This window comes from Danio aesculapii, chromosome 16 (genome assembly GCF_903798145.1).
Source record: "Danio aesculapii chromosome 16, fDanAes4.1, whole genome shotgun sequence".
NCBI classification, from domain to species: domain Eukaryota; kingdom Metazoa; phylum Chordata; class Actinopteri; order Cypriniformes; family Danionidae; genus Danio; species Danio aesculapii.
This window is the reverse complement of record NC_079450.1, coordinates 20,693,450-20,719,339: the sequence shown is the minus strand read 5'-3', so window position 1 is coordinate 20,719,339 and position 25,890 is coordinate 20,693,450. Positions and strand designations below refer to the sequence as shown.

General features: G+C 35.1%; 1 protein-coding gene across 5 annotated transcripts in view; it reads left to right on the top strand.

Annotated features, from left to right (window-relative positions):
- Positions 1 to 25,890, top strand: part of map7d1a (MAP7 domain containing 1a) — an 81,613-nt gene that overhangs the window by 51,152 nt on the left and 4,571 nt on the right. For 2 of the 5 annotated variants that reach the window (XM_056474864.1, XM_056474862.1), the window contains 12 exons: positions 71 to 175; positions 4,850 to 4,972; positions 6,794 to 6,930; positions 7,373 to 7,494; positions 9,794 to 10,026; positions 10,647 to 10,929; positions 14,335 to 14,515; positions 17,667 to 17,771; positions 19,789 to 19,839; positions 19,946 to 20,000; positions 22,196 to 22,250; positions 22,441 to 22,664. In XM_056474864.1, coding sequence (XP_056330839.1) covers positions 71 to 175; positions 4,850 to 4,972; positions 6,794 to 6,930; positions 7,373 to 7,494; positions 9,794 to 10,026; positions 10,647 to 10,929; positions 14,335 to 14,515; positions 17,667 to 17,771; positions 19,789 to 19,839; positions 19,946 to 20,000; positions 22,196 to 22,250; positions 22,441 to 22,664 — 1,674 coding nt within the window. The remainder of the gene's footprint in view (positions 1 to 70; positions 176 to 4,849; positions 4,973 to 6,793; positions 6,931 to 7,372; positions 7,495 to 9,793; positions 10,027 to 10,646; positions 10,930 to 14,334; positions 14,516 to 17,666; positions 17,772 to 19,788; positions 19,840 to 19,945; positions 20,001 to 22,195; positions 22,251 to 22,440; positions 22,665 to 25,890) is intronic. The other 3 variants (XM_056474866.1, XM_056474865.1, XM_056474863.1) reach the window with 2 other exon arrangements.

Here is a 25,890-nt window from a genome sequence, read left to right as displayed (position 1 = left end):
GTTTCCCATCGTGTCATCTTGGTCCTCTCAGCATTGTATATATGTATGCGGTGTTCTCTGGATTTTGCAGGCAGATGCTCAATATCAGCGGTCAACCTGCCCAAACATGTGGACTCAGTCATAAACAAGAGACTCTCCAAATCCTCTGCCACTCTCTGGAACACCCCTAGCAGAAGTAAGGCCACGCCTTTGGATCTAGCCCCTCCCCTTCATCTCCACAGGCTCCTCCCTTCGCATATTTATGAGTTTTCATTTGATCTCCCCCTTCCACTTTTTGATTTCTCCCTTGAGACCAATCGCCTGCTCGTCCTGCGTGATCAATCATTCCCTCCTTCCAAACCGTCTTCCCATCAACGTCTTAAGTTTCATGGAATATGAATGTTGAAATCGTCTTTCAATCGTCGACCTTCCTCAATGGTGCTTGTTTTTTGGTTTGTTTATTTTTGGTGGTGGATTTCTATTTTGTTTTGTTTTTTGTTTTTGTTTTTATTGATGTAACCATCTTTCATGTCTTCATATGCATTTGATGCATGATGATACCCAATGGCCTCAGAAAGTACTTGGACACCTGAAGTGATATTTCATGCAAAAATTGAGTTTCTGTTTTTATTCACTTTCATATTATTCCAAACCAATTCAATTTGTAGAACACAGAGGAAGATTTTCCAAGAATCTTTTAAACCATTTATTAACCATTGACAATTAAACCATTTTAGTTCATATTGACTTTCATTGTATGGACGTAAAACACAGTGGAAGTCAAAGAGAACAACACCCGATTGTTACAATTCCAATTGTCCAATTGTATTTTAAAATTTGTAAAAAGACAGAAATGTTGTTTACATATATTTTTATAACATGAAGGTGAATAAATGATGGCTATTTTTTTTTTGGGTTAATATCCCTTTAAACCACGAATTAAATAAGTATTTTTGTATATAAATTCAGAGAAATTATATAATATGTTTGGTGTTTCAAACAATTCCAGCCAAAAAAGCCTTTTTTAAGCCAACAAAGTGTCCAAATACCTTTTATAAATGTAAAAAAAAAAGATTGTTTTATCGGTAACACCTTATAATAGTATATAGCAGTTATCATTTTAATGTATTAAGGAACATTAACAATAGAATGAATTATAGTTTGACTTCCTTTATTAGTTTAGGTAAAATTACATTTCATGTTTTTGCATTTAAGTTGTATAAATCAACATCGACCCACAGAAATAAGTGCAGTAAAATTGTTGATTGGATACAATTCATCAATCAATGTTAACTTATTAACTTATTGATGTTTATTATTATAAAGTGTTACCATTTCACGATTAACAAACGTTTTTTTGTGTGTCTGTGTGTAATGTGTGCTTGTGAAAAATTTCTTTAATGTTTAATGTTGACATCCATTCAGTGTAAGCAGAGATGTATAAAGTACTAGAGACCCAGACTTAAGTAAAAGTACAAGTACTCTATCAAAAAGTGACTTGAGTAGAAGTAAAAGTGCTCTTTAAGCACCATACTTAAGTGGAAGTACTAAAGTATTCAACATTTTTTGTACTTAAGTATTGCAAGTAGTTTATTTCAAAATTTACTACTCAAGTACTGAAAGTAAAAGTACAAGTATTGTGTAATGTAGTTATTAAAGAAAGCAGTCAAAAGACATATTGTTTTGTTTATTTTAAATCTCTTTTTTGGGGGCACGTCATTAAGCAGAAAGAAAAGAAACATGACTTACAATACTGTTTTTCTCTCACGCTTGAACCACAGATCTGACAGATTATAACAGCTTTAAAATCTGAAATATTTTATGGCTTATGGCTATGATTTAGTATTCAAAAATGTTTCATTTTGATTATGTTTTAATTAAATTGGTCTTAAACTTCATATTTTTATAGTATATTTATTCATTCTGGTACTTTTACCATAAACCAACATCTCAACCATTTGGTAGAGGCTGATATTTTAGAAATTATAGGATGTGTTGGGGGAAAATGTATTGATTGTGTTAACTAGCAACATTAGGAGTTAAGAAATGCAATAAATAAAAAAATTCTATTGGTTTTTTCTTGGTGTGACAGTTAAATGGTTACTTGTAATAAAATTGTGTCCTTTAATACAGCAGTAATATATATGAACTGTACCCTTAATTTGACCCGCTCAAAGAAAACACTCTTTCTGAATGTATCAAACAAAACTCATGCACAGAAGACAGCATGAGCATTTATAGCAAATAAACTTATGTAAATATTATCCCGCCTGCTTTTTAAACGCTGACAGGCGAGGTCTTACACCCCTTTGATTGATTATTGTCTTCACCTTCTCAACAGAAAAGGCTGCTATCGGCTTTAGAAATGAAAGCGTTGTTCACTGATGGCGGGAAGAACAGCCGCGGTTACAGTCTATGTATGTATAATACGCGGTTATCACAGGTAATCTATAATAGACACAGTGGAGAAAACTTGCACCTCATACACGCCCAGGTCTGGATCCACAAGTATCGCTTTAACAACCAAGAGGAGATGAACAGTTGAGTCTCACAACATGTCTCTGTAGTAGTGAAATAGCGGCTCGTGTGCTGTGCCGCCTTCACTCGCCCTCGCGCCTCCGTCCTTCGCCATAGTATTGTGACACCACACATAGGAGATAAATGACGTCAGTACGTAATAACCCGTTATGATCTATTACTGAACCGATATCGACCATTTTGACACCTCTAGTAGCGAGTAACGATGCAGCTCATAAAAAATCTATCGGAGTAAAAGTATTAAACTCATCGAAAATATGTACTTAAGTAAAAGTGGAAGTAGGAGAAAAAAACAATACTCCAGTAAAGTACAGATACTGCCTTTTAGTACTTAAGTACAGTAGTGAAGTAGTTCTACTTCGTTACTATACATCTCTGAGTGTAAGCATCTGAAGACTTTTTATGACCCCTGAATCTGTTGGTATGTTCAAAATGAGAAATGTGTTGATGAATATGTGTTCCACACAGGGTTCCTAGAATTATTTTTCCAGAAATGGCTGGTGCTTCTTTTATTGGGTGTACTGAGGCCATAAAAAGTCTGTAAGGAGGGCACACTCTATTTGTGAGTGCTCCCTACAACAAAAGATGGAATTGGGTTCACGCTCTGTGCTGAGAGCTAATCGAATCTGGGAAGTTTTCCATGAGCAGAGACTGTACTGCAGACTGCTGATGAATGTTCAGCTATGGGCAATATCTCGCTCTCCATCTCTCTTTCTAAAATGGCTTTCTATCTCCTCATTTTTGTCATGCACTTGGTTGCCTCTCATTATCCATTTACCTGCTCCTTTTTTTGCAAGTTTTTAGAATGCAATGTAACCTTTTCTCATAATTATGAATGATTTTATTTAGTGAGTCTGATGAACATATTTGTCATTTTTTGTCCTTTTTTGCTAAATATTGGATGGTTTTTTTGTCCATTTATTTTCTTAAATTTTTTTTTTCAGACCAAAATAATTCATTCGTTTACTCATCCTAATATCCTTACAAACACCAAAAGTCTTTCCTTAATCCTCTGAACACAAGTGAATGAAATGAAAAAAATGAATAAAAAAAGCATTGCAAATATGGTTGATCTCGGAACAATGTGAGTGTGGATACCCAGCGGACACCTTGATGTAAAAATGACATTAAATAAACGTCAACAGATTTTATGTCAAAACCTTGACGTCTATTTGACATTCACACAATGATGTCTGCTTGACCGCCAAAATAACAACAATTAAATTATTATAATAAAACAAATGTTTTATTTATCTGATAGCTTCTATTCCAAATTACAAAACTACACTTGATTTTGCATCTCAGCAATGTCAAAACTGATGTCAAATTTACATGTAACATTGGCTTTAAAACAAACACATCAAAATCAATTACATGAGTGGTTACATTTCTACAGGAGTTTCTGGAAGTATTTTTAAATTAGTTTCAAGTGAGTTATTTGTGCTAAGAATCTTACTACGGGTCACCATTACTGCCATTTCTTCTGTGCTGTGAACTCTTCGTGTTGACTTGCCATCATCATATTGACTGTAGGGGAGACAAACATGTTTTTCACCTATTGTGATTTTAATTTAACATTATAGAAATAAATATCACAACGCTGTTGCCCATTATTATATTGCATTTATGTTATGCATTTATTATATTGCGTTATGCATTTATGTCAAAGGTGACATTTTCATTGTTCATCTTGAATACTAGCCAACATAATTTCACATGAAGTTTGGAATGAGAGGTGGTAAGTGATTGTTGCTTTGCATACACAGTTGAAGTCAGAATTATTAGGCCCCCTGAATTATTCGCCCTCCTGTTTATTTTTTCCCCCATTTTCTGTTTAACGGAGAGAAGATTTTTTTCAACACATTTCTAAACATAATAGTTTTCATAACTCATTTCTAAGAACTGATTTATTTCATCTTTGCCATGGTGACAGTAAATAATACTTTACTAGATATTTTTCAAGACACTTCTATACAGCTTAAACTGACATGGAAAGGCTTAACTAGGTTAATTAGGTTAACTAGGCAAGTTAGGGTAATTAGGCAAGTTATTGCATAACGCTGGTTTGTTATGTAGACTATCGATAAAATAAGGAGCTTAAAGGGGCAAATAATTTTGTCCCTAATATGGTTTTTAAAAAATTAAAAACTGCTTTTATTCTAGCCAAAATAAAACAAATCAAATTTTCTCCAGAAGAAAAAATATTGTCAGACATACTGTGAAAATTTCATTGCTCTGTTGAACATTATTTGGGAAATACTTAAAATAATAATAATTCTGATTTTAACTGTATATAATATAAAAACTGATTTTTTTCTCTTTTTTCTTGCAGCTCGTAGCATGCAGTTGAGTCCATGGGAGAGCAGCATTGTGGACAGACTGATGACGCCCACTCTCTCCTTCTTGGCCCGCAGTCGCAGTGCCGCCAGTGTGCTGAACAACTCCAGAGATGCCCGTGAGTGACCAAAACCATCATAACATCCTTTATCTGTGTGATCAATTAATGAAGATTAGGAAGTCCAGCATTTTGATAATGTGATACTTTTATAGTACATTTAGAGCCTGGGCAGGTCCAAAATAACAACATATATCAATGGTTTTTGATGGTTCAGTTTGGACATTCTGTTGACGGAGCAAGTTCAGCATTTTAATAATGTGATACTTTTATAGTACTTTTAGAGCCTGCGCAGGTCCGAAATACAAAATATGTCAATGTTTTTTGATGGTTCAGTTTGGACATTCTGTTGACAGAGCAACTATAGTATATCAACTAACTCATTGGTGCATTTAGTAGTCTGTTGATTTACATAGTTATAGTTGAGAAATAAGGTCCTGTTTGCACCTTATTTTAAGATGTGTTTTCACTGATATGATCACAAGTGGACGACACTAAATGCAGGTGTAAACAATACAGTCTTAAAACATTTTGAGTAATTTTGTCCAATTTGGATCTTTTTTTTTTAAATGTAGAATAGGTTCAAACAGCCACTAAAGACCATCTACTTTCTGCTGAGACCTCATTCTTGAAGTCTGTGCAAAATCTAAATTTACAATATTAATTTTTCTAGCACACATTGTTATTCTTTAGGAGAACAATTCAAACACCTGATTAGTTTAAATTAAGTTGATCCACTGGGCAAAAAAGTTTGTTTTGGTAATCTTCAATCAAAGTGACCATTTGCTTCCATGTTTGGAGTGTTGGTCATTAATGACTTCGACCCCATTATTCTTAACCACACCCCTCTTGCCATTAGTTTGCTATGAGGGAATGATGTGCAAAAAAATGCCCTGCCCCCTACTCAATATTTCATTTCAGTTGAAAATGCATCAACATAAGTCTCAGCAACCTCCGAGTTCAATTTAAACTTTGCAGTTCATAATTATAAGTCAAAAAAGCTATTTTGTAGCCATCAGAACAGAAATGGATGCTTCTGACCGGCATATTAGAGGGAAAGATCCATATACAGGTATACACCATATTCATAGAGTCTCCCTTCAAAGAAATCTTGAAAGTGGCCAAAAGTGAACAAAAGAGACAGATTAAAGTCAAATCTGAAAACAGGAGTTTTTCTCCTTAATCTTGTTTCCAGGGTTCCCACGGGTCATGGGATTTCTGGAATACTATGGAATTTTAAAAGTTATATTCCAGAAATTGAAAGTCAGGGAATTTCTTATATTTGTTTTGTCCAAGGCATAAACATTTTTTCCTTCCCATGTTTCAAAAAGTCTTTTTTTTATAACATTGTTCCACGTTTTGGCTCCTAATGTTTTATATTTTGCCTATTTTTCATGTAATTTTTAAATTTTACTCCGCATTTTTAACAAAAAAATCATTTTTGTTTTGTTTTTAAAGTTTTGGTTCCTATTTTTATGGTTGGTCTGTTTTCATGCCATTTTGTTCCTTTTCCAATTGACCCTTCGCTAGGCCACACAACCGTAAATAAGCGATAGTGATGGGTCAATTGTCACGTGTCAGTCAAATATACTAAAACATTATGATTTTGAACATCAAGCAGCATAAGTTGTTTTGTTCTGCTAAAAAAATTAATAGAAATGATTGAGACAGAAAGTCTTGTTGCATTTTAATTTAAAATTACCCCTGAAAATAAGGTGGACCGGTCATAGAAATTCAGCTTTGTAGTCAGAGAAAAATCAGGCAATTTGACCTTTTGCGTAGAGTGGGAACTGTCCCTCATAAAGATCAACCCAAATGTTTCTTAATGCAAGGTGCAAACATGTTATGTAACTTGACTTGAATGTGTGTGTGTTGATGTAGAGTCTCCGTTGTGCCCGCGCTCAGCGTCTGCCAGTCCTCTGTCAGTATGTGCTCATCGGCCTCACCGCTGCTCTGAGCGCTGGAGGGTCACCACCAGCACACCTGACATCACCCAGCGCCGTCGAGACTCTACACCAGTGAGTTCTTAGAGCTTTATTTCACGCTCCATATTTTCCTGCTGTGTTATATAAAAGGCAAGGTGAAAATAAATCATCCTTTACTCCATCCACACGTCCTTGAATCATGTATCCATGTCAGAGATTTTTTTTTCCAAGTCACATTGTTTTATGTAACCGAATGCAAAGCTCTAATCTATAGATGACTCTTTTTCATAAAACATTTTAGTGTTATCATATAAAAGAAAGTTTAGACTACAAGAGCAGATAATGTGGTTGTATAAATGTCATATCATTCTTGTTTTTATTTTATTGTTGTTGTAAAATGTACTAGCAAATACATTTTCGTTTGAATAAAATGGTAATGGGAAATTGCCATTAAGAGGTAACAAAGTTTTGCATTTAGAGTGACATCATTTGAAGGATATGGGTTTCTTTTTTGCCCCCTATCATTTCTCTAAAGATGAGGAAGGATAAGAAGGACAAGGAGAGAGAAAATGAAAAGGAGAAGAATAGCATCACCAAAGAGAAGGTGCTAAAGAAGAGACAGTCCATGCCTTCAATCAAAACCAGAATAGAGTCCAGGTAAGCAGCTTTCAGAACCCAATCCAGGTGACTGGCTTCATTCTTTATTGAGAACATGTTGGTTGTTCTGCAGTCAAACAGGCATCTTCAAAGAAGTCTACAAGAGTCTGACTTGAGCAGTGTTGTCATATATATATGACAACACTGCTCATATATATGAGCTGCTCATTGCTCGTGTGTATGTATATATATATATATATATATATATATATATATATATATATATATATATATATATATATATATATATATATATATATATATATATATACACACACACACACACACTTGAAAGTCAGAATTATTAGCCCCCTGAATTATTAGCCCCTCTGTTTACTTAGAGAAAATGTTTTCAACACATTTCTAAACATAATAGTTTTAATAACTCATTTCTAATTTCTAATCACTGATTTATTTGATCTTTGCCATGATGACAGTAAAAAATATTTGACTAGATATATTTCAAGACACTTCTATACAGGCGACGCAGTGGCGCAGTAGGTAGTGCTGTCGCCTCACAGCAAGAAGGTCGCTGGTTCGAGCCTCGGCTGGGTCAGTTGCCGTTTCTGTGTGGAGTTTGCATGTTCTCCCTGTTTTTGCGTGGATTTCCTCCGGGTGCTCCGGTTTTCCCCACAGTCCAAAGACATGTGGTTCAGGTGAATTGGGTAGGCGAAATTGTCCGTAGTGTATGAGTGTGTAGGGATGTTTCCCAGATATGGGTTGTGGCTGGTAGGGCATCCGTAAAAATGTTGGATAAATTGGTGGATAATTCCGCTGTGGCGACCCCGGATTAACAAAGGGACTAAGCTGTAAAGAAAATGAATGAATGAATGAATGAATGAATGAATGACGCTTCTATACAGCTTAAAGTGACATTTAAAGGTTCAACTAGGTTAATTGGGTTAACTAGGTAGGTTAGGGTAGTTAGGCAAGGTATTTTATAACGATGGTTTGTTCTGTAGACTATAGAAAAAAATATAGCTTAAATGTGCTAATAATTTTGACCTTAAAATGGTGTTGAAAAAATTAAAAACTGCTTTTATTCTAGTCGACATTAAACAAATAAGACTCTCTCCAGAAAAAAAAATATTATCAGACATACTGTGAAATGTCCTTGCTCGGTAAACATAGTTTGGGAAATATTTTAAAAAAATTCAAAGGGGGGCCAGTAATTCTGACTTCAACTGTGTGTGTATAAATATATATATAAATATATGAAATCACATTTAGTGACTCGATCGGTACCCGCCACTCTCATGAACTGATTACAGGTGTTTGTTTAGGAGTTTACAAGCAGAGGAAGACACATGTGCACTTCCTTATATTATACATAGCCTACAGTAGCCACGACACGTGAGGAGGTAAATGATGTGTGGAGGCGTGAACGATCAACGTGCTCGTGTCACAGCAGCTAAAATATATACAGATACAGTGTGATCTCTGTTTATTCAATCTATTGGTGCAGGTTGTGTGAGTGATGGTCTCTTTGTTGCAAGTGCAACCATTGTATTTACTGTGTTTTGAGCTACTGTGACGTGAGCAGAGCGTTTATTTGTAATTTTTCTTACCAATTTATATATCTGTGTTATGTTATTTTCTGTAAAGTTACTTCTGGCCATGACATGTTCATACCTAAATGGTGAAAAGCAATGTGTTTAAGGGATTATATGCAACATCCTTAATTTATTCACTTAAGTAAGGCAAGATCTCCACTAAAGTATCATTCCTAGAGGATATTTATGCATTATAAAGCTTGAAGCATTAGAATCGGTACTTGGTATTGGCTGATCACCATGACAGGGAATCGATACTGTATCGGCTGCAAAAATCCTGATCGAAGCATCCCTTATATATATATATATATATATATATATATATATAGTTCATTTGGAATTAGATTATATACAATTTTATTTCCACAATATATGTAAATAAGAGTAAAGCTATTTGGTTGCTTAACACTTTGGGTAATTTGTTTCATTTTTACATTTTTGAATTGTTTAAAATAATTGTTTTTATATTACAATTTTATTGTATTGGAGTCTTATAAACATGTAAACAGGTTTAGATGCTCATATTCAAGAAGCACCTTGTTACACACACACACACACACACACACACACACACACACACACACACACACACACACACACACACACACACACAAGCATTTTAATGGACTTTTTTGCTCCAGGCATTGTTTAATTCTATAAGGCCGATATTGTGTAGTGCTGTCTCTGACTCAAACATTTCTCCTTTTGTTTGTTGTAAGAGTGATCGTTTCTCTTGATGTTTTCAGTCCGAGTCCAGTGTCTAAACTGAGATCTGCATCTCCTGTGACGCCCAAGGCTCGTGTGTCGTCCCCGAGTCCTGCAGTGTCTCCTAAACCTCCACCAGCACAAGCCAGCCCCAGCACCCCTAAAGCCCGCCCCAAGAGAGCCAGGACCCCTGCCCGTGTGGAGACCCGCACCGCTTCTCCCATCGATAGGGTTCGAGAGCCCCGCAGGCCCGCTACACCCGAACAACCAAAGAGTGAGTGCGGGGATCATGAGTGTAGCCATGTAATTTACCCCAAAGTTTCTATAGTATTACACAATGGGTATATGCACAGCTAGTGTTATTTAGCCAATGATAAACCTCAAGTGAATGGTTAACGTGACTATTTTCAATTACATAAGGTTCTTTTTACAGTATCAATGTTGTAATGTGATTAAAATATGATCTGTTAAATAGACTCAAGCATTCATTTTGTTGTTTTAGTGTAAAGCGAGGTGAAAGACAGGTAAATGCAAGCGGCGTCAGTAGCAGCAGGCTAGCACAGAAACTCCATTGAAAATACTGGGGTAAAATACATTTACATATTTTAAAGACATGGTGGGCAAAAATGCAGTGAATAATTGCAGGAAAAATAATTTAATGCAGAGCTTCTTGTCTGGTCTGAGACCCACTTCATATTGTATATCAATCAGGCAGTGAAGATCACTGATTTTTAAAGAAGTCAAATATTAGACTTGACTATTTTGTAATGGTAAGACAGTTCACTGGAAGCGCTTGGGCTGGCTGACTGAAAATTAAAAGTCTGTGTGCATACCCCATTCCCTATCTACCAGTCCTTATTTTCCCCCTACTCCGCTTCTCTGTGTTTGCTCCAGCCTCGTCTCCTGTCCCCTCCATTGTCGTGTCATCAATTCTGGACACGTCCCCGGTCACCAGCACACCAATGGTGTCGGTTTCTGCGTCCTCTGTCCCCGAGGAGTCTCCTCTCGTCTCTCCCCTCCCGCAGGTGTCCTCTCCAGCGCCCTCTCTTGGCAAACCCATGGCTGGCACAAACAACCCAGAGGAGGCCACCCGCATCCTGGCTGAGAAGAGACGACAGGCCCGTGAACAGAGAGAGAAGGAGGAGGAAGAACGGAGAGAACAGCAGGAGAGAGAGAGGTTGGTTACTTTGTTTATGTGTTTTTATGTTTCCCTTGTGGTTTCCATTTAATATAATTATGCATGATTTTACATTTATGTTTACTTTTATTTATTATAGTGTTTGTGATATTCGAATGTTTCTATTTAAATTTGAAATCCTCTTGCGTTTTATTTTTTATTTTCTATTTTATTAATTCATATAATTATTCTACTTTTATATTGTTGTTTATGTATTGTATGTGTATATTTTAGTTTTAATATATATTTTATATTGATTTTCAAGCATACACATTTACAAACCCCACAACCCTTAGCCAGAGTAGAACATACAATATTTTTCCAGCTGTCAATTACTTCAGTCTGAATTTACAGGTGTTTGGAAATACATAATAATAATAATAATAATAATAATAATAATAATAATAATAAGTCTATTTTTCATTAATTGTATTATTTGTTATTTTAATATTTTGATAATTTTGTATAGATTTATAGTAAATCAAACTCCATCTCAGCAATTTTAGATGCATTTGGTTGAAAACTGAAAATGATAATGCTTAGTAATAATTATTTATTATTTTAGTAAATAATATAAAGTAGAGACTTTTTTAATTTAACTCAGTGTTCCCAAGCATCTTGAAAGTACTCGAATTTCAGACAAATGAATTCAAGCTCAGGAAAATACTTAAAAACAAACACAGTGCTTAAATAATATTTTAAATAAAATTTGTTTCTGGTGTTATTTCAAAAGCTGTTAAAAAGCGGAATAAAAAACAGAGAAATTCTTGATTTAAAAATCTTACATTTTAATGTAATAAACAATGCACATTTTATCAACGTTTCAGAAACCACATTTAAATATCACCAGTATTGAATTCAACACATTTTATTAAAGTGTTTTTTCAACATGACTGTTTAAAAAAGTCAATTTTTGAAAATTGCTATGGCATATTTAATGTTAATGTTAACTGTAAGTGAAATAATAAGTACAGTGAGGCTTTCATATCGCTAGATATGCTGGGGTATGAATTTAAAATTAATGGTGCTTTAAAAAGTCCTTGAATTTGGTGTCCGTGAAAGAGTGGGAACCCTGAACTCAGTAACCTGAGTTATACAGATTTTATTAACCAATAAAATTATGACATTTTATTGACAGTGGGTGAGGCATTGCTATCATTGCACAGTAGCGCTAATCTACATAGAAATTTCCTGTCAGCATGTTATTTTCGCAGATTTGGCTTTTTCCGTGGAGTAAGTGTGCATAATCGGAACATACACAGAGCGAAATATTGTTCATATTTTGAACTTTTATTGTGGCATGTGCGCAAGCTAGGCGGCTAAACTTAGTAATGCAAACTGTTAGCACACACAGCGCTTCTGTGATGGACATGGGTTCGAGTCCAGCTTGCAACATGCACTGATCCTATTCAGCTTTACTCTCCCCAATAACTGTCAGTTTAAGAGGGAGAATATTGTATTAATTTTTGTGTGATATACAGTTGAAGTCAAAATCATTAGCCATCCTGTGATCTTCTTTTTTAAATATTTCCCAAATGATGTTTAACAGTGCAAGGAAATTTTCACAGTATTTCCTATAATATTTTTTCTTCTGGAGAAAGTTTTATTTGTTTTATTTCTTCTAGAATAAAAGCAGTTTTGAATTTAAAAAAAAAAACATTTTAAGGTCAATATTATTAGCCCCCTTAAGCAATTTTTTTCCGATTATCTACAGATTGTTATATAATGACTTGCTTAATTACTTGCCTAACTAACCTAGTTAAGCCTGAATCAGGGTGGGGCCAAGCTGGAGTCTCTTTCTGATCCCCAGGGCTCTGCAATGGTTGGGGATATTCCAAATTCAACCAAAACAAACAAATATATTTGGAAAAGAAAATTCAGGAAATGCATCAACCAGCCTAACCTGGGAATTTAAAAAAAACCTAGTTAAGTTTTTAAATGTCACTTAAAGCTGAATACTAGTATCTTGAAAAATATCTAGCAAAATATTATGTACTGTCATCATGACAAAGATAAAAGAAATCAGTTATTAGAAATGAGTTATTAAAACTATTATATTTAGAAGTGTATTGAAAAAATCTTCTCTCCGTTAAACAGAAATTGTTATACAGGGGGGCTAATAATTCAGCAGGGTTGATAATTGTGACTTCAACTGTGTCATGGTTTAGCTCATTCACTAAAGAATCACACGAACATCAGTAGAAATGATAATATGATTCCGGACAAAGACTGAATGAACTCAGGAGTATAAATAACAAGACGTGATTGAACTGATAACAAACAGGGGTACGACACAGGTGGAACTAATAAACATGAAAAAAACAGCAGGAAACAGAACAAAGGAATCACATGACATAAACAGAAGCACATGGAACACAACACATGACACAACAAATACATGAATTGTCACAAACTGTATGTAAACCATAAATGTAAACACCAGAGGTGGCATGATATGTACCTTGCAATTTTAACTGTATACTATTACACAAGAGTCTATCAGAGCAGGCAAAGTTTAGTCTACTACTTTTATACAGTGTTATATCTTTGAATTTTAAACAGGCCTTAACTTGGCTCTGTAACAACACTTTGTGAAACCCTTCAGATCCTAGACGTCAAAATCAAACTTCACCTCAGCGAACACACTTGGGTATGCTTTCAAACATGTCCAGGAATAGATCTGCGGTGTAGAGCCGTTGACGATGATGCTTTATGAGTTTAACACTTTTATGAGCCAAAAGAGTTTTTGGCAACAGCGTAATGACAGTTCCACACTGTTTATGCCTCAGTGCCGCTGGTAACTATGGGTGAGGATATTTCGGTCACAACTAAAAAGATTCACTGATTCATGCTCTCCATCCACTTCGCATGTGTCACTTTGTAATGCTTGGAATCCTATGTGCGGTTTAAAGTTTCATGGGACTGTGAAATGATCAATTTTGCAAAAGACATCAAAGTTCACTTCAGTTTTTAAAAAAAACTGTCCATACTGGGAGCTGGTGACTTTAAAAAAAAATCTTAGGTACAGTTGAAGTCAAAATTATTAGTCCCCCTGTATATTTTTTCCCCATTTCTATTTATTTATTTCTGTTTATTTTATTAATTAGGCAAGTCATTGTATAACAGTGGTTTGTTCTGTAGACAATAAAAAATATTACTTAAGGGGGCTAATTATATTGACCTTAAAATATAAAAAAAAAATTAAAACTGCTTTTATTTTAGCCAAAATAAAACCAATAAGACTTTCTCCGGAAGAAAAAATATTATAGGAATTACTGTGAAAATTTCCTTGGTCTGTTAAACATAATTTGGGAAATATTTGAAAAAGAAAGAAAAATTCACAGGAGTGCTAATAATTTTGACTTTAACTGTATATGTGATGAGGGATGATTTTCAACCACACAGGATTCAGCGTGAGGAAAGGCTGGTGCAGGAGGCAGAGGAGAGGAAGCGCAGGGAGGAAGAGGCTCGGCTGATGGCAGAGCAGGAGAAGTTAAGAGAGGAGGCCCGGCGCCTACAGGAGGAGAAGGAGGCGCAGGAAAAAGCCAAAATCGAACAAGAAGAGAACGAACGCCTTCAGAAACAGGTCACTAGTGTAACTGTAGTTTCCAGAATGCAACACACACACACTCATATATTATATGTACCAATGTGGTTTTAGTAAATGAAAAACAAAAGCAAAGACTAAAATTTTGGAGCAAAACTTAATAAAAAAATTCACAATAAACAAAATACTAAAACTAAGTGAAACTAACAATAGTTACTGAAAATAAATCTTAATGTTTTCAAAACTAATAAACTCTGCTCTCAAAAATGTTTTCTGGTGTGTGTTCAAACTACTCAATTAAAACTTAACAGCACAATTCTTGAGATTTTTTTTGGGGGACAAATGAACTGTTTTATGTTCAGTCCACTTAAATTTAAGCTAAGTTAATCAATTTGTGTTGGGAAAAATGCTGGATTCCGCACAATTGATTTGTGTTGGGACAACGTGAAGGAATTTAGTTAACTGATTTACAAATTTTAGTGGATTGAATATAAAACTGATTAAGCTGTCCAAAAAAACTAAACAAAATTTCGTTGTTTCAGCTCATTTTAAATAAGTAATTTGAACAAAAGCATTTTTGAGTGTATGCTTGCTATTTGTTCAAACTACTAAACAGCTGAAACAACACAATTCTTGAGTTTTTTGGGGGGGACAACTTAATTGTTCAAACCACTCAAGTTAAATGAATTCCTTCATGTTGTCCCACCACAAATCTATTGTGTGGAACCCAGCATTTTTTAATAGTGCGGTTCTGTGGTGGAATTTAGGGAATGCCCGTAGATCCGCTTTTACAGCCAAACACACCAATTAAATATGTTTATATATATATATATATATATATATATATATATATATATATATATATATATATATATATATAATATTATTATTATTATTATTATTATTATTATTATTATTTTTTTTTTTTTTTTTTTTATTCTGTATAAATAAAAAATCTTTTCTTCATCTGCCAAAAAATGTGTGAACTAGGCACGTTTAATGGTATATTATCTGTATTATGAAAAAGTTTTAATTCTCATTAATTTTTACTTGTATTCGTTTAGGCTGCATTTGTATGGTTTTGGATTCAGTAAATCAGTGTTTACTCAAATTATTTGTTTATTTTTTTTATTACCAAGAGGTTTTCACTATAACGTAAGCTGTGCAAACTCTAAATTTTGCTTTCGTTGATACTGGTAGTGTTCTGTTTTCTCTGATAAACTAGAATTACTTAAACTAAAACTAAATATATAAAGCCTAAATAGAAATGTCATATGTGTTCACAAAAATAAAACTACAATAAAACTACAAAACCATGAATGAAAACAAACTAAACAAAACTGAAATTTATAGCAAATTCAAAAATAGTATTGAAATAAAAAGTCATTTCAAAATGCAAAACTATAATACCCTTAATACACACGCACACACACACGCACACACACACACACACACACACACACACACACACACACACATAGATACTAGATAATATTCAGTAAGTGCTCTGTTATCTCTAGATGTGTTGACTTATGCTCAGACTGGAAACATGAGTTCAGTTTAGCCTAGATTGTATCTTTTTTACTATAATAGATTTTCTTTTGTATTTACAATTCTTCATTTTCATTATTCGTACTGTACATTTTTTATGAGTTAGTTTGTAGTGATTTTACTACAGTATTTTTTTTTCAATCCATTTCAGCTTGACTGGATGCTTTCATTGTGTGGTAACAGTGGCAAGCAAGTATATAAATAGTTTTTTATATTATTTGATGTAACCTTTCTGTTAAATGCTGCAATATAACAAATATGAGCAATCTCCAATTTTACAGCACATGCAATGCTATGATGAAAGAAGCAACACTGGAACTTATCAACATTGGCATTTAGTGCAGTAGCATTTTTGAGGTTTTACCACCACCTGGTGTTCAAAATATTATTAAGAAGATACTAAAGGGATAGTTCATCCAAAAACTAAAATGTCCTTACCTTTACTAACACTCAAGTGGTCTTAAACTTTGATGAATTTCTTTCTTCTGTTGAACACAAAGCATTTTTTGGTTGGAGTATCCTATTAAGCAGATGTCAAGGCTTCCACAGTCCTGCAAATTAGAAATATAAGGGAATTTTGAAGTGATAATTTCAATAAATCGACAAATCTAAAAATAATTTATATATGTAAATGTATGTAAAGATATAAATTTGCAATGTAAACTTTTTAAACTGAAGTTAAATTGGACAAAGTGCTCATTAAGAATAAAAGTCATCCACTAATCTAGGGCTGGGGTGATAGGCAATGCCATCATCCATCGACGATGGTTGATAGACATCAATATGCTGAGCCGGCATCGCAATCCTCCGCCCCGTCACAGCAGCAACCTCCTTGCGAGAAATACACACTTAGGCCCCGTTTACAGTAAAACGTCTTAGTTTTAAAATGGCATTTTAGGACGAAAATTATCCACATCCACACTGGCGTTTTACCTAGCATTTCTGAAAAGATCTCAGTCTGCGGTTGCTTTGAGCACAAAACCCCAGAGAGCAGTGCACGTCAGACAGTTTATCAAGGATGCACTGCTGGATTGCGTCTCACTATATTTGTTAAACGTGATATTTAATTAATATTGTCTCTATCTAACTACTCTGAATCAGGTAATGTGTCACAGCGTCAGTATACTACTTCAATCTTTTGCTTTCACGCTTGTACTTAGTAATTTAGGTGAAAACCTCAGATACTGTAGGTTGGTTTCTGTTGGTTATGCAGCTTTATTACCAACCAAGTTTGTCAGCGCCATTATAACGACACATCATTCTGCCTATTCATTGACAGGTGGTAATTTGTGTGTAACTTATCTTTATTACTTTATGTTTTGGTTATGGGTAAAACAAAGACCATGCGGGTCAGGTAGTTGAAACGGTAGGTTACAAATAATTAATTAGTTCACCGCCGCCTACGTCGATCGTACAATGCCAAACTGATCGACATCGTCCAACCTTACACTAATCAGAAATGACTCTAAAAGTCATTTAAGAAAAAAAAGTGAGGGAACATGGCATCTTTTTTAGCAAATGGGATGTGATCTGTCAGTCAGCCCATCAGCTTGAGGTGAATGAATGGCTGCAAAGGAAGCAGATTTTCTTATTGTTTTGATGTTCAGTGTGAATCTGATCATTTTATCGTTGTGTGCAGAAAGAGGAGGCTGACGCAAAGGCCAAAGAGGAGGCCGAGAAGCAGCGCCTGGAGCGAGAGAAACACTTCCAAAAGGAGGAGCAGGAGAGGCTGGAGAGAAAGAAGGTAATCCAACTACATTTATCTTTTTTTCTTTAAAATGTTACTTTAAAGGCACAACACTCCTTCAAACCTCGTATAACAGCCATCTCTATATAAGAGAGCTCAGCGTTTAGCAGTTAAATCCTTTCATTTCCTCTCCTAACAAGTCACACATGCCCACAGTAGCTTTAAGGCACAGAACGTGGCCGAATGAAATGACTTTTCAAAGTCACCAAATTGGAGTGTAGTAAAGAGGGAGCTGTCGAGATTCATGTTACTGCTGTAAATCATAAAACACCCTAAAGTTCAAGCCCTGATCTCTTCCTGTCAACTGGTTGAATGGAGGATGGCCCGGTCTACTGTGTTGAAGTGATATTACACCAACAGGACACTACGTCCCTCTACATGACAGTTAATCAGAGCCTCAACTCATCTCAACTGTCCTCGGCTCCTGCTGTGAGTTTTGGGAGACACTGTGTCCTCAGAGCGACACACATGGGGGTGTTTATTTAAATTCTGAACATTGTGGTGATCATAAGCAATGTCTTTTAGATTGCTCAAAGGTGCAATATGCAGTTTATGTTTCTATAACTGTGAAAGATATAAAAAGGACAAGATATCTATTGATGCAGTGATTTGGAGGGATAAATGCAGATATGAAGGGATAAATTTATAGCTGGATAGAAGAACAGATGGATGGATGAATGGTCAGATGGATGGGCAGACAGATTAGTGGACAAACAGAAATATGGATGGATGGACAAAGATGGATGGATGAATAGACGGATAGAGTGACGGTTGAATAGAAAGATGGATAGGTGGGTAAATGCAGATATGGAGGGATAAATCTATAGCTGGACAGAAGGACAGATGGATGAATGAATGGACAAACAGGTGGATGGGCAGACAGGTTAGTGGACTGACAGAAAGAAGGATGGATTAATGGACAGATGGATGGACAAAAATGGATGGATGCATGGGTGAATAGATAGGTGAATGGATGAATAGACCGATGGATTGACGGTTGAATGGAGAGATGGATGGGTGGGTAAATGCAAATATGGAGGGATAAATCTATAGCTGGGTAGAAGGGCAGATGGATGGATAAATGGACAGACAAGTGGATGGACAGACAGATGGAAGGGCAGACCAAAAGAAGGATGGATGGATGGACAGTCGGATGGATAAATAGACAGATGGATTGACGGTTGAATGGAGAGATGGATGGGTGGGTAAATGCAGATATGGAGGGATAAATCTATAGCTGGATAGGAGCACAGATGGATGGATGAATGGGCAGACAGAAAGATGGATGGATGGATGGATGGATGGACAGACAGATGGATAAAGACGGATAGATGAATGAATAGACAGATGGATGGATGAATAGACAGATGGATTGACGGTTGAGTGGAGAGATGGATGAGTGGTTAAATGCAGACGTGGAGGGATAGATATATAGCTGGATAGAAGGACAGATGGATGGATGAATGGACAGACAGATGGAAGGGCAGACAGAAAGAAGGATGGATGGATAAACAGACGGATGGACAAAGAAGGATGGATGGATGGATGGATAGACGGATGGATGAATAGACCAATGCATTGACGGTTGAATGGAGAGATGGATGGGTGGGTAAATGCATATATGGTTGGACAAATGTAAAGATAGAAGGACAGATGGATGGATCGATAGATAGACAGACAGATAGATAGATAGATAGATAGATAGATAGATAGATAGATAGATAGATAGATAGATAGATAGATAGATAGATAGATAGATAGATAGATAGATAGATAGATAGATAGATAGATTGATAGACAGACAGACAGACAGACAGACAGACAGAGATAAAAATGAGCACAGAATGTTAAATATTCCTTCATTGTACGTCATCATGTTTCCTTTGTTGTGCATTTTTCAGAGTCCTAAGACTTTGGTACTCACGGAATTTATTTCCATGTTCGAATTTGTTTTGTGAAACTAATGAAAGATTTTCCATGCTTTCCTTTTGCCTCTTCTGTTCATTGTTTTTAGCGTCTGGAGGAGATTATGAAAAGAACACGAAAAACAGATGCCGCAGAGAAGGTAGATCAGCATTCTCATTTAAAACAGCCTCGCTGCGGCAGTAGCACAGCTCCAATTTCCCCTTGCGGATCTAATTGTGCCCTTTTCTTTCCTTTCTTTCATACAGAGAGACTCGACAAGTCCAGCTCAAGTCAATGGGAAAGATTCAGAGATGAATAAAGGTACAAAATTATGTTTGTTTAAAAAAAAAATCTTTCAGTGCACTTTTCAGCTCCATTTAAAACTTTTATGGACGTCTGTTTGATTCATCATCCAATTTATGCCAGTCTTACACAATATTTATATTTCCCTTGGCTCTGAGATTGTACATGTACGTAAGCTTTTATTTATTGAGTCAATTCTACCTTTACAAATCTTTTTTTACCTTGTTAAGACCTACATAAATAAAAGCTCACACATCATCATCCGCTTTTACACATCCTGTTTTTTTATTTCCTCCAGGCTGCAAGATAGATTTGTTGCTTCATGTAGTCAGTTAGAGAGGGAATGGCGTATACACTACTGCTTCTCACTTGCGTTACTGTTGAGTGCATGAGTTCAGAAACAGTGCTTTCTATCTGAAAGATGCTGCAGTAGCATGGTGAATCAAAAATTGTTCTCATTAATCCCTTAAAATATATACACTACGCATTGGAGTATGTAAATCCAAAAATTCTCTATGCTCAAAATGGCATTTCCTTGATTATAAATACAGATGAAGTAAAATTTTAAAACCATTTTTTATATGCATTTTTCAGGGTCCCCACCGTTCTTGAAAGTATTTAAAACTACTTCGATTTCAGACATATGAATTCAAGGCCTTGAAAGTACTTTGAAAGTGCTTTGATTAAAATTGTTTATGGTTTTATTTTAACAATTGTACTGAATTGTCGAAAACAAGCTATACTGCTGACAAATAATGCACATTTTTATCAATATTTTACAAATCTATCATGTAACATGTCACAGCATCATTACACTGCTTCAATCTTTTGCTTTCACGCTTGTACTTAGTAATTTAAGTGAAAACCTCAGATACTGTAGGTTGGTTCCTGTTGGTTTTGCACCTTTTTTACCAACCAAGTCAGAGTCCCGTGGAAAAAAGTGATTGACAGGTGGTAATTTGTGTGTAACTTATTTTTATTACTTTATGATTTGGTTATGGGTAAAACAAAGACCATGTGGGTCAGGTAGTTGAAACAGTAGGCTACAAATAATTATTTTTTTATGAATTAATTAATTATTCATGAATAATGAATTCATTGCTGCCTATGACGACGATGCCATCGTCCATCGCAATGTTTCACATTAGACATCGTATGATGCCAAATTGGTTGACATCGCCCAACCCCTATATATATATGTACAGTTGAAGTCAGAATTATTAGCCCCCTATTTTTTCCCCCCATTTTCTATTTAAAGAGAGATTTTTTTCAACACTTTTCTAAAAATAATAGTTTTAATAATTAATTTCTAATAACTGATTTATTTTATCTTTGCCATGATGACAGTAAATAATATTTGACTTGATATTTCTCAAGACACTTCTATACAGCTTAAAATGACATTTAAAGGCTTAATTAGGTTAATTAGATTAACTAGGCAGGTTAGCGTAATTAGGCAAGTTAATGTATAACGATGGTTTGTTCTGTAGACTATCGAAAAAAAAATATAGCTTAAAGGGGCTAATCATTTTGACCATAAATGTTTTTTTAAAAATTAAAAACTGCTTTTATTCTAGCTGAAATAAAACAAATAAGGCTATATTATCAGACATACTGTGAAAATTTTCTTGCTCTGTTGAACATAATTTGGGAATTATAAAATATATATATATATATATATATATATATATATATATATATATATATATATATATATATATATATATATATATATATATATATATATATAATATATATATATATATTATATATATATATATATATATATATATATATATATATATACTGTGTATTATTATATATATATATATATATATATATATATATATTTTTTTTTTTTTTTCAACATTATTAGTATCTTGTTTGTAGTCACTGTAATGCATTTGATTCTGAGCTAAAGTATTAATTTCCTTAAAAAAAATCTTACTGACCTCAAACTTTCAAATGGTAGTGTAAATACGCATACAAAGCAACACTATAACTAATTATGTATTAAGATACAGTAACAAGCTGCTGTAAACACTGTAAGCACTGGGAATTGGGAAATGAATCCAGATGAACTGCTGAAATGTTTATTCTGTCAGTTGTACAACCATCTGGGAAAGGACCATTGATTTGGCAAATGAACGCTAAAACAAACACGAATGCCTCTTTAAGAAATCTATTAGTTTGACATGCTGCCTCTTTCCTAGCAGCTGCCGACTACCAGCCAAACACAGCACTGAAACAAGATGGTGTGAACCAAAGGTAAATTCTGTATTTCCCTTAATATCCTCTTTCAGTTTTGTGACAGATTTGGACTTTTAAACACACAGGATGCTTTACTTTGCAAGTAGTTGCTTTATGCATGAATAGTTTTCGTTATTATTCAGATGTTTTTGGGCATGATTTATTTAACAGTTTAACACACATTTAAAGCATCTGTTTTCTCTTGCAGTCTGTCTGTTCCTGTGTTGAATGGCATTCAGACTTCCAAACACGAGAACGGCCTGTCATCAAAAGGAGAAGCGTCTCAGTTCGAAGAGATCCTTCAGCTGTCCAATCACAACAACGGGCGAGAGAAATCAGAGACTGACAGACCCGACGAGCCAATCATGGCCTTCGAAAGCAGTGAATCATTCCTTAAGAAAACAGGCCCCCTTAAGCCTCAGCATGTGGCAGGTGAGATTCTAAAGAAGTTTCAGTAACACGTTATTTTGATGGTTTACATTAAACATTTGTTACTTCATGTCAACTACCAGAGACTGAGCCAGCACGTACTACACTTAGTAGTGCACTTCCTAGAGCTGTGGAACTTAAGTTTGGGGTGCATTTAAACCACATAAAATGTGGATGTGCACAATAAGACTTTATTTAAGATAATTTCAGCAGTTTTACTGACTTTAAAATACTGTCTATTTAAAAATAATACTGATAATATAATGATATAACGTGGTAATAATAAAATTAGCGGGATTAACACATTAAAAATGCATTGATAATCAGAATATTAATCTTTGAGCTAGGATTGGTTTATATTGCATTAAAAAAAAATACTTCGAAAAAAAAATCTGATTTACGATTTAAATAATTTTCCCCCACTACTAAAATAATTAGCATGGTGTTGAAGGTTATTAGCTTATAAATATAGGTTATAAAAATGTTACAAAGACAAACTTTTGAGAACAGAGTTTCATTCAAACAAATTGATGTAAACTACACGTTCAAGTAGGGTTGGGTACCGGTAACCGGTATGTACCGGACCGAATCAGCATATGAATTTCAGTGCCTAATTTCGTTGCCACTGCTGTTGCGACAAGGGTGTAGGAAGCATCAAGCGGTGTATCAAAGGCACATATACAGTAGTTACATGTTGTAACACCATCTTTAAACATTTAATTCTAAACAACTTTGAGAAATACGGACACCGTCGTCGATGTTAGGTATTTGTTCTTACTGCTTAGATATAGAAGGCAAAGCGCGCAGTACGGGGCATCCAGTGAGCGACTCCCTTTATCAGCACGCATGATTGCATTTATCTAATTTTGCTAATTTAAAAAGCGATCCAAAGTGTGGCTATATTTTACAAGCAAGGATTCTGACACACCAATGTGAAGCAGATGCTTTCTAAAAGTTGCATGTAAGGGGGAAACACGTCAAACTTATTAAATTTGAGGGCACATGGAATCATTAAAGGCAGAAGAATGTACTGTCTTTGACAGCTTGCGACTTCATCTGGCACTTTCAGTGACACCAATACAACTATTTTAATATGATTATGACAATACTTTGATTAAGAGTCTACCATGTAAACAGCAACTTTTGATTACCTTAAAGGACCACAGACACCCGCGTCACGAAATGCAAAGTTTTTTTCTTTCCATTCGGCGTGCGCTATCAAATTCCATTAAAACAACACTCTTCCACCAGTCCTTGCTTCATATTCTTACTCAATAGCTCAGATCGTCAGGGGGCATGACTGAAATGTTCCTGAATGAAAGTGAAACTTCCCAACTGCATGTAAAGTCGAACATTTTTTTATTAAAATTACATGAAATTCTAGAGCAAATTTGAATAGCGTGCTGACGCAATGACGTTAACGGATTTGTCTGCTATAACATATAACACGGAATCATTAAAGGAACATTTAAAAAAGTAACTCATATAAACACTTGAATCATATTATTGTCTTATTGAGATTAAAGCAAATTATTAGATTACTGATGTCTAAGTAAACGTAGTCACATGATGAAAGCCTTTCCATTAGTCAGCTAATGTAATGTTAATTGCATAATGTAAGTCTTGCATTCATGGTAACAAACAAATCATCAAAATCAGTATATTAATGCAATTCAAATGTCTAAAATATGAGTTGATGTATACTTTAAACTTAAAAAACTTAAAATTATAAATATATATTGTTTATTTATAATAATTAAATCTTCTTTTAATGATTAATATTTTTTCAAATAATTTTGTGGCTCAAAAGTATTGGTTCAGACACCGTTTTGGCACCGGTACCATTTTAAAAGTATTGATTTAGCACCGGTATCGAAATAACCCCAAACGATACCCAAGCCTACATTTTAGTTTATCACCCAGCCCCACTCTGAGTAGATATGTTGAGCAGAAATGTTAGAAGCCACAATGCATGTTGAAAATGGTGGAGAAAGCAGTGTATTGCTGCTTTTGTCTTTCAGCAATTTGTATTTCACCAATTGCATTTAAATAGTGCAAACATAAAGCTTAAATTTTGCACTAAATTTGAGCGCAAAATATAATCAAAATACATTCATCTTCATCATGGTGCAGGGCCACAAAATGAATCTGGCCTGCGGGCTGCCTGTTGAGTACCCCTCACCAATTCAGTGAGAGAATATATGCTTTCCATTGAGGTGAATGAATTCACTTTACCGTGTCAGAATTAGTATTACTGTCGCTGTAATAAGCTGTTTATCACAGCTATACCAAAGAAAACCCTATTGGGTATTTAAAAATGGGTGTCTGTTCTCTTTTTTCAGTGGAATGTACATCAACAAAACTAATAATTTTGCTTTTAAGGCATTCCAGAATATCTTTTAAAGAAGTTATATCTATTTATTTAGGGGTCCATTACTTTTTCACAGCGCTTCTGGAATAACAGGGTGCCACATATTAACTGTTAAAGGGGATAATTCACCCAAAAATTAAAACTATGTCATCATTTACTCATCCTCTACTTGTTTCTAAAGTTTCTTTCTTTCACAAAGACTGATATACTGAAAAATGTTTTGGGAAAAAAACATTCATTGACTTTCATAGTATATTTGTTCCTACTATGGATGCCAGTGGCTTTTTTCCCCCCAACGTTCTTCAGAATATATTGCTTTGTGTTCAACAGAAGAAATAAATAGCTAAAAGCATAGAAATATTATTTTTGGTTAACTGTTTTGTTAAGCAGGAAACATTGTCCTTGTGTTTCTGACTTGTTTTTGAGTGTGGAGGGTTAATATTGTCTTAGATGTGGGTGTCATAATGGCCGTATGTGACACACAGGCAGGGGGTAAAGGGGGGTGAAGAGTCTGACAGGTTTTGGCACTGAGCTGGATTCCTCAAATGGTGTCGAGAAGACCTGATCCGGCCCTGCTGGCACCCGAGACTGGAAACAGGACCCCTTGGCTTTGCTCTTCACCCCTCTTTTACCTTCGCCTGCTCAGCATTAGCTGGTCCCGCTCCGCTCAGCACGTACCTCCACCTGTCCTCCTGCAGACAGACCTCCACCATTAATCATCCGGCAAAGAAAACACAAGGGGCTTTGCCTCATTCCATGCCAGCTCCTGAAACTTGAGATGGGTGTTATTAATCCAAATTGATATCCGGGATCTGTGCTTTGCCATATCTGGAGAGGGACTCGTGTTAAGTATAGAAT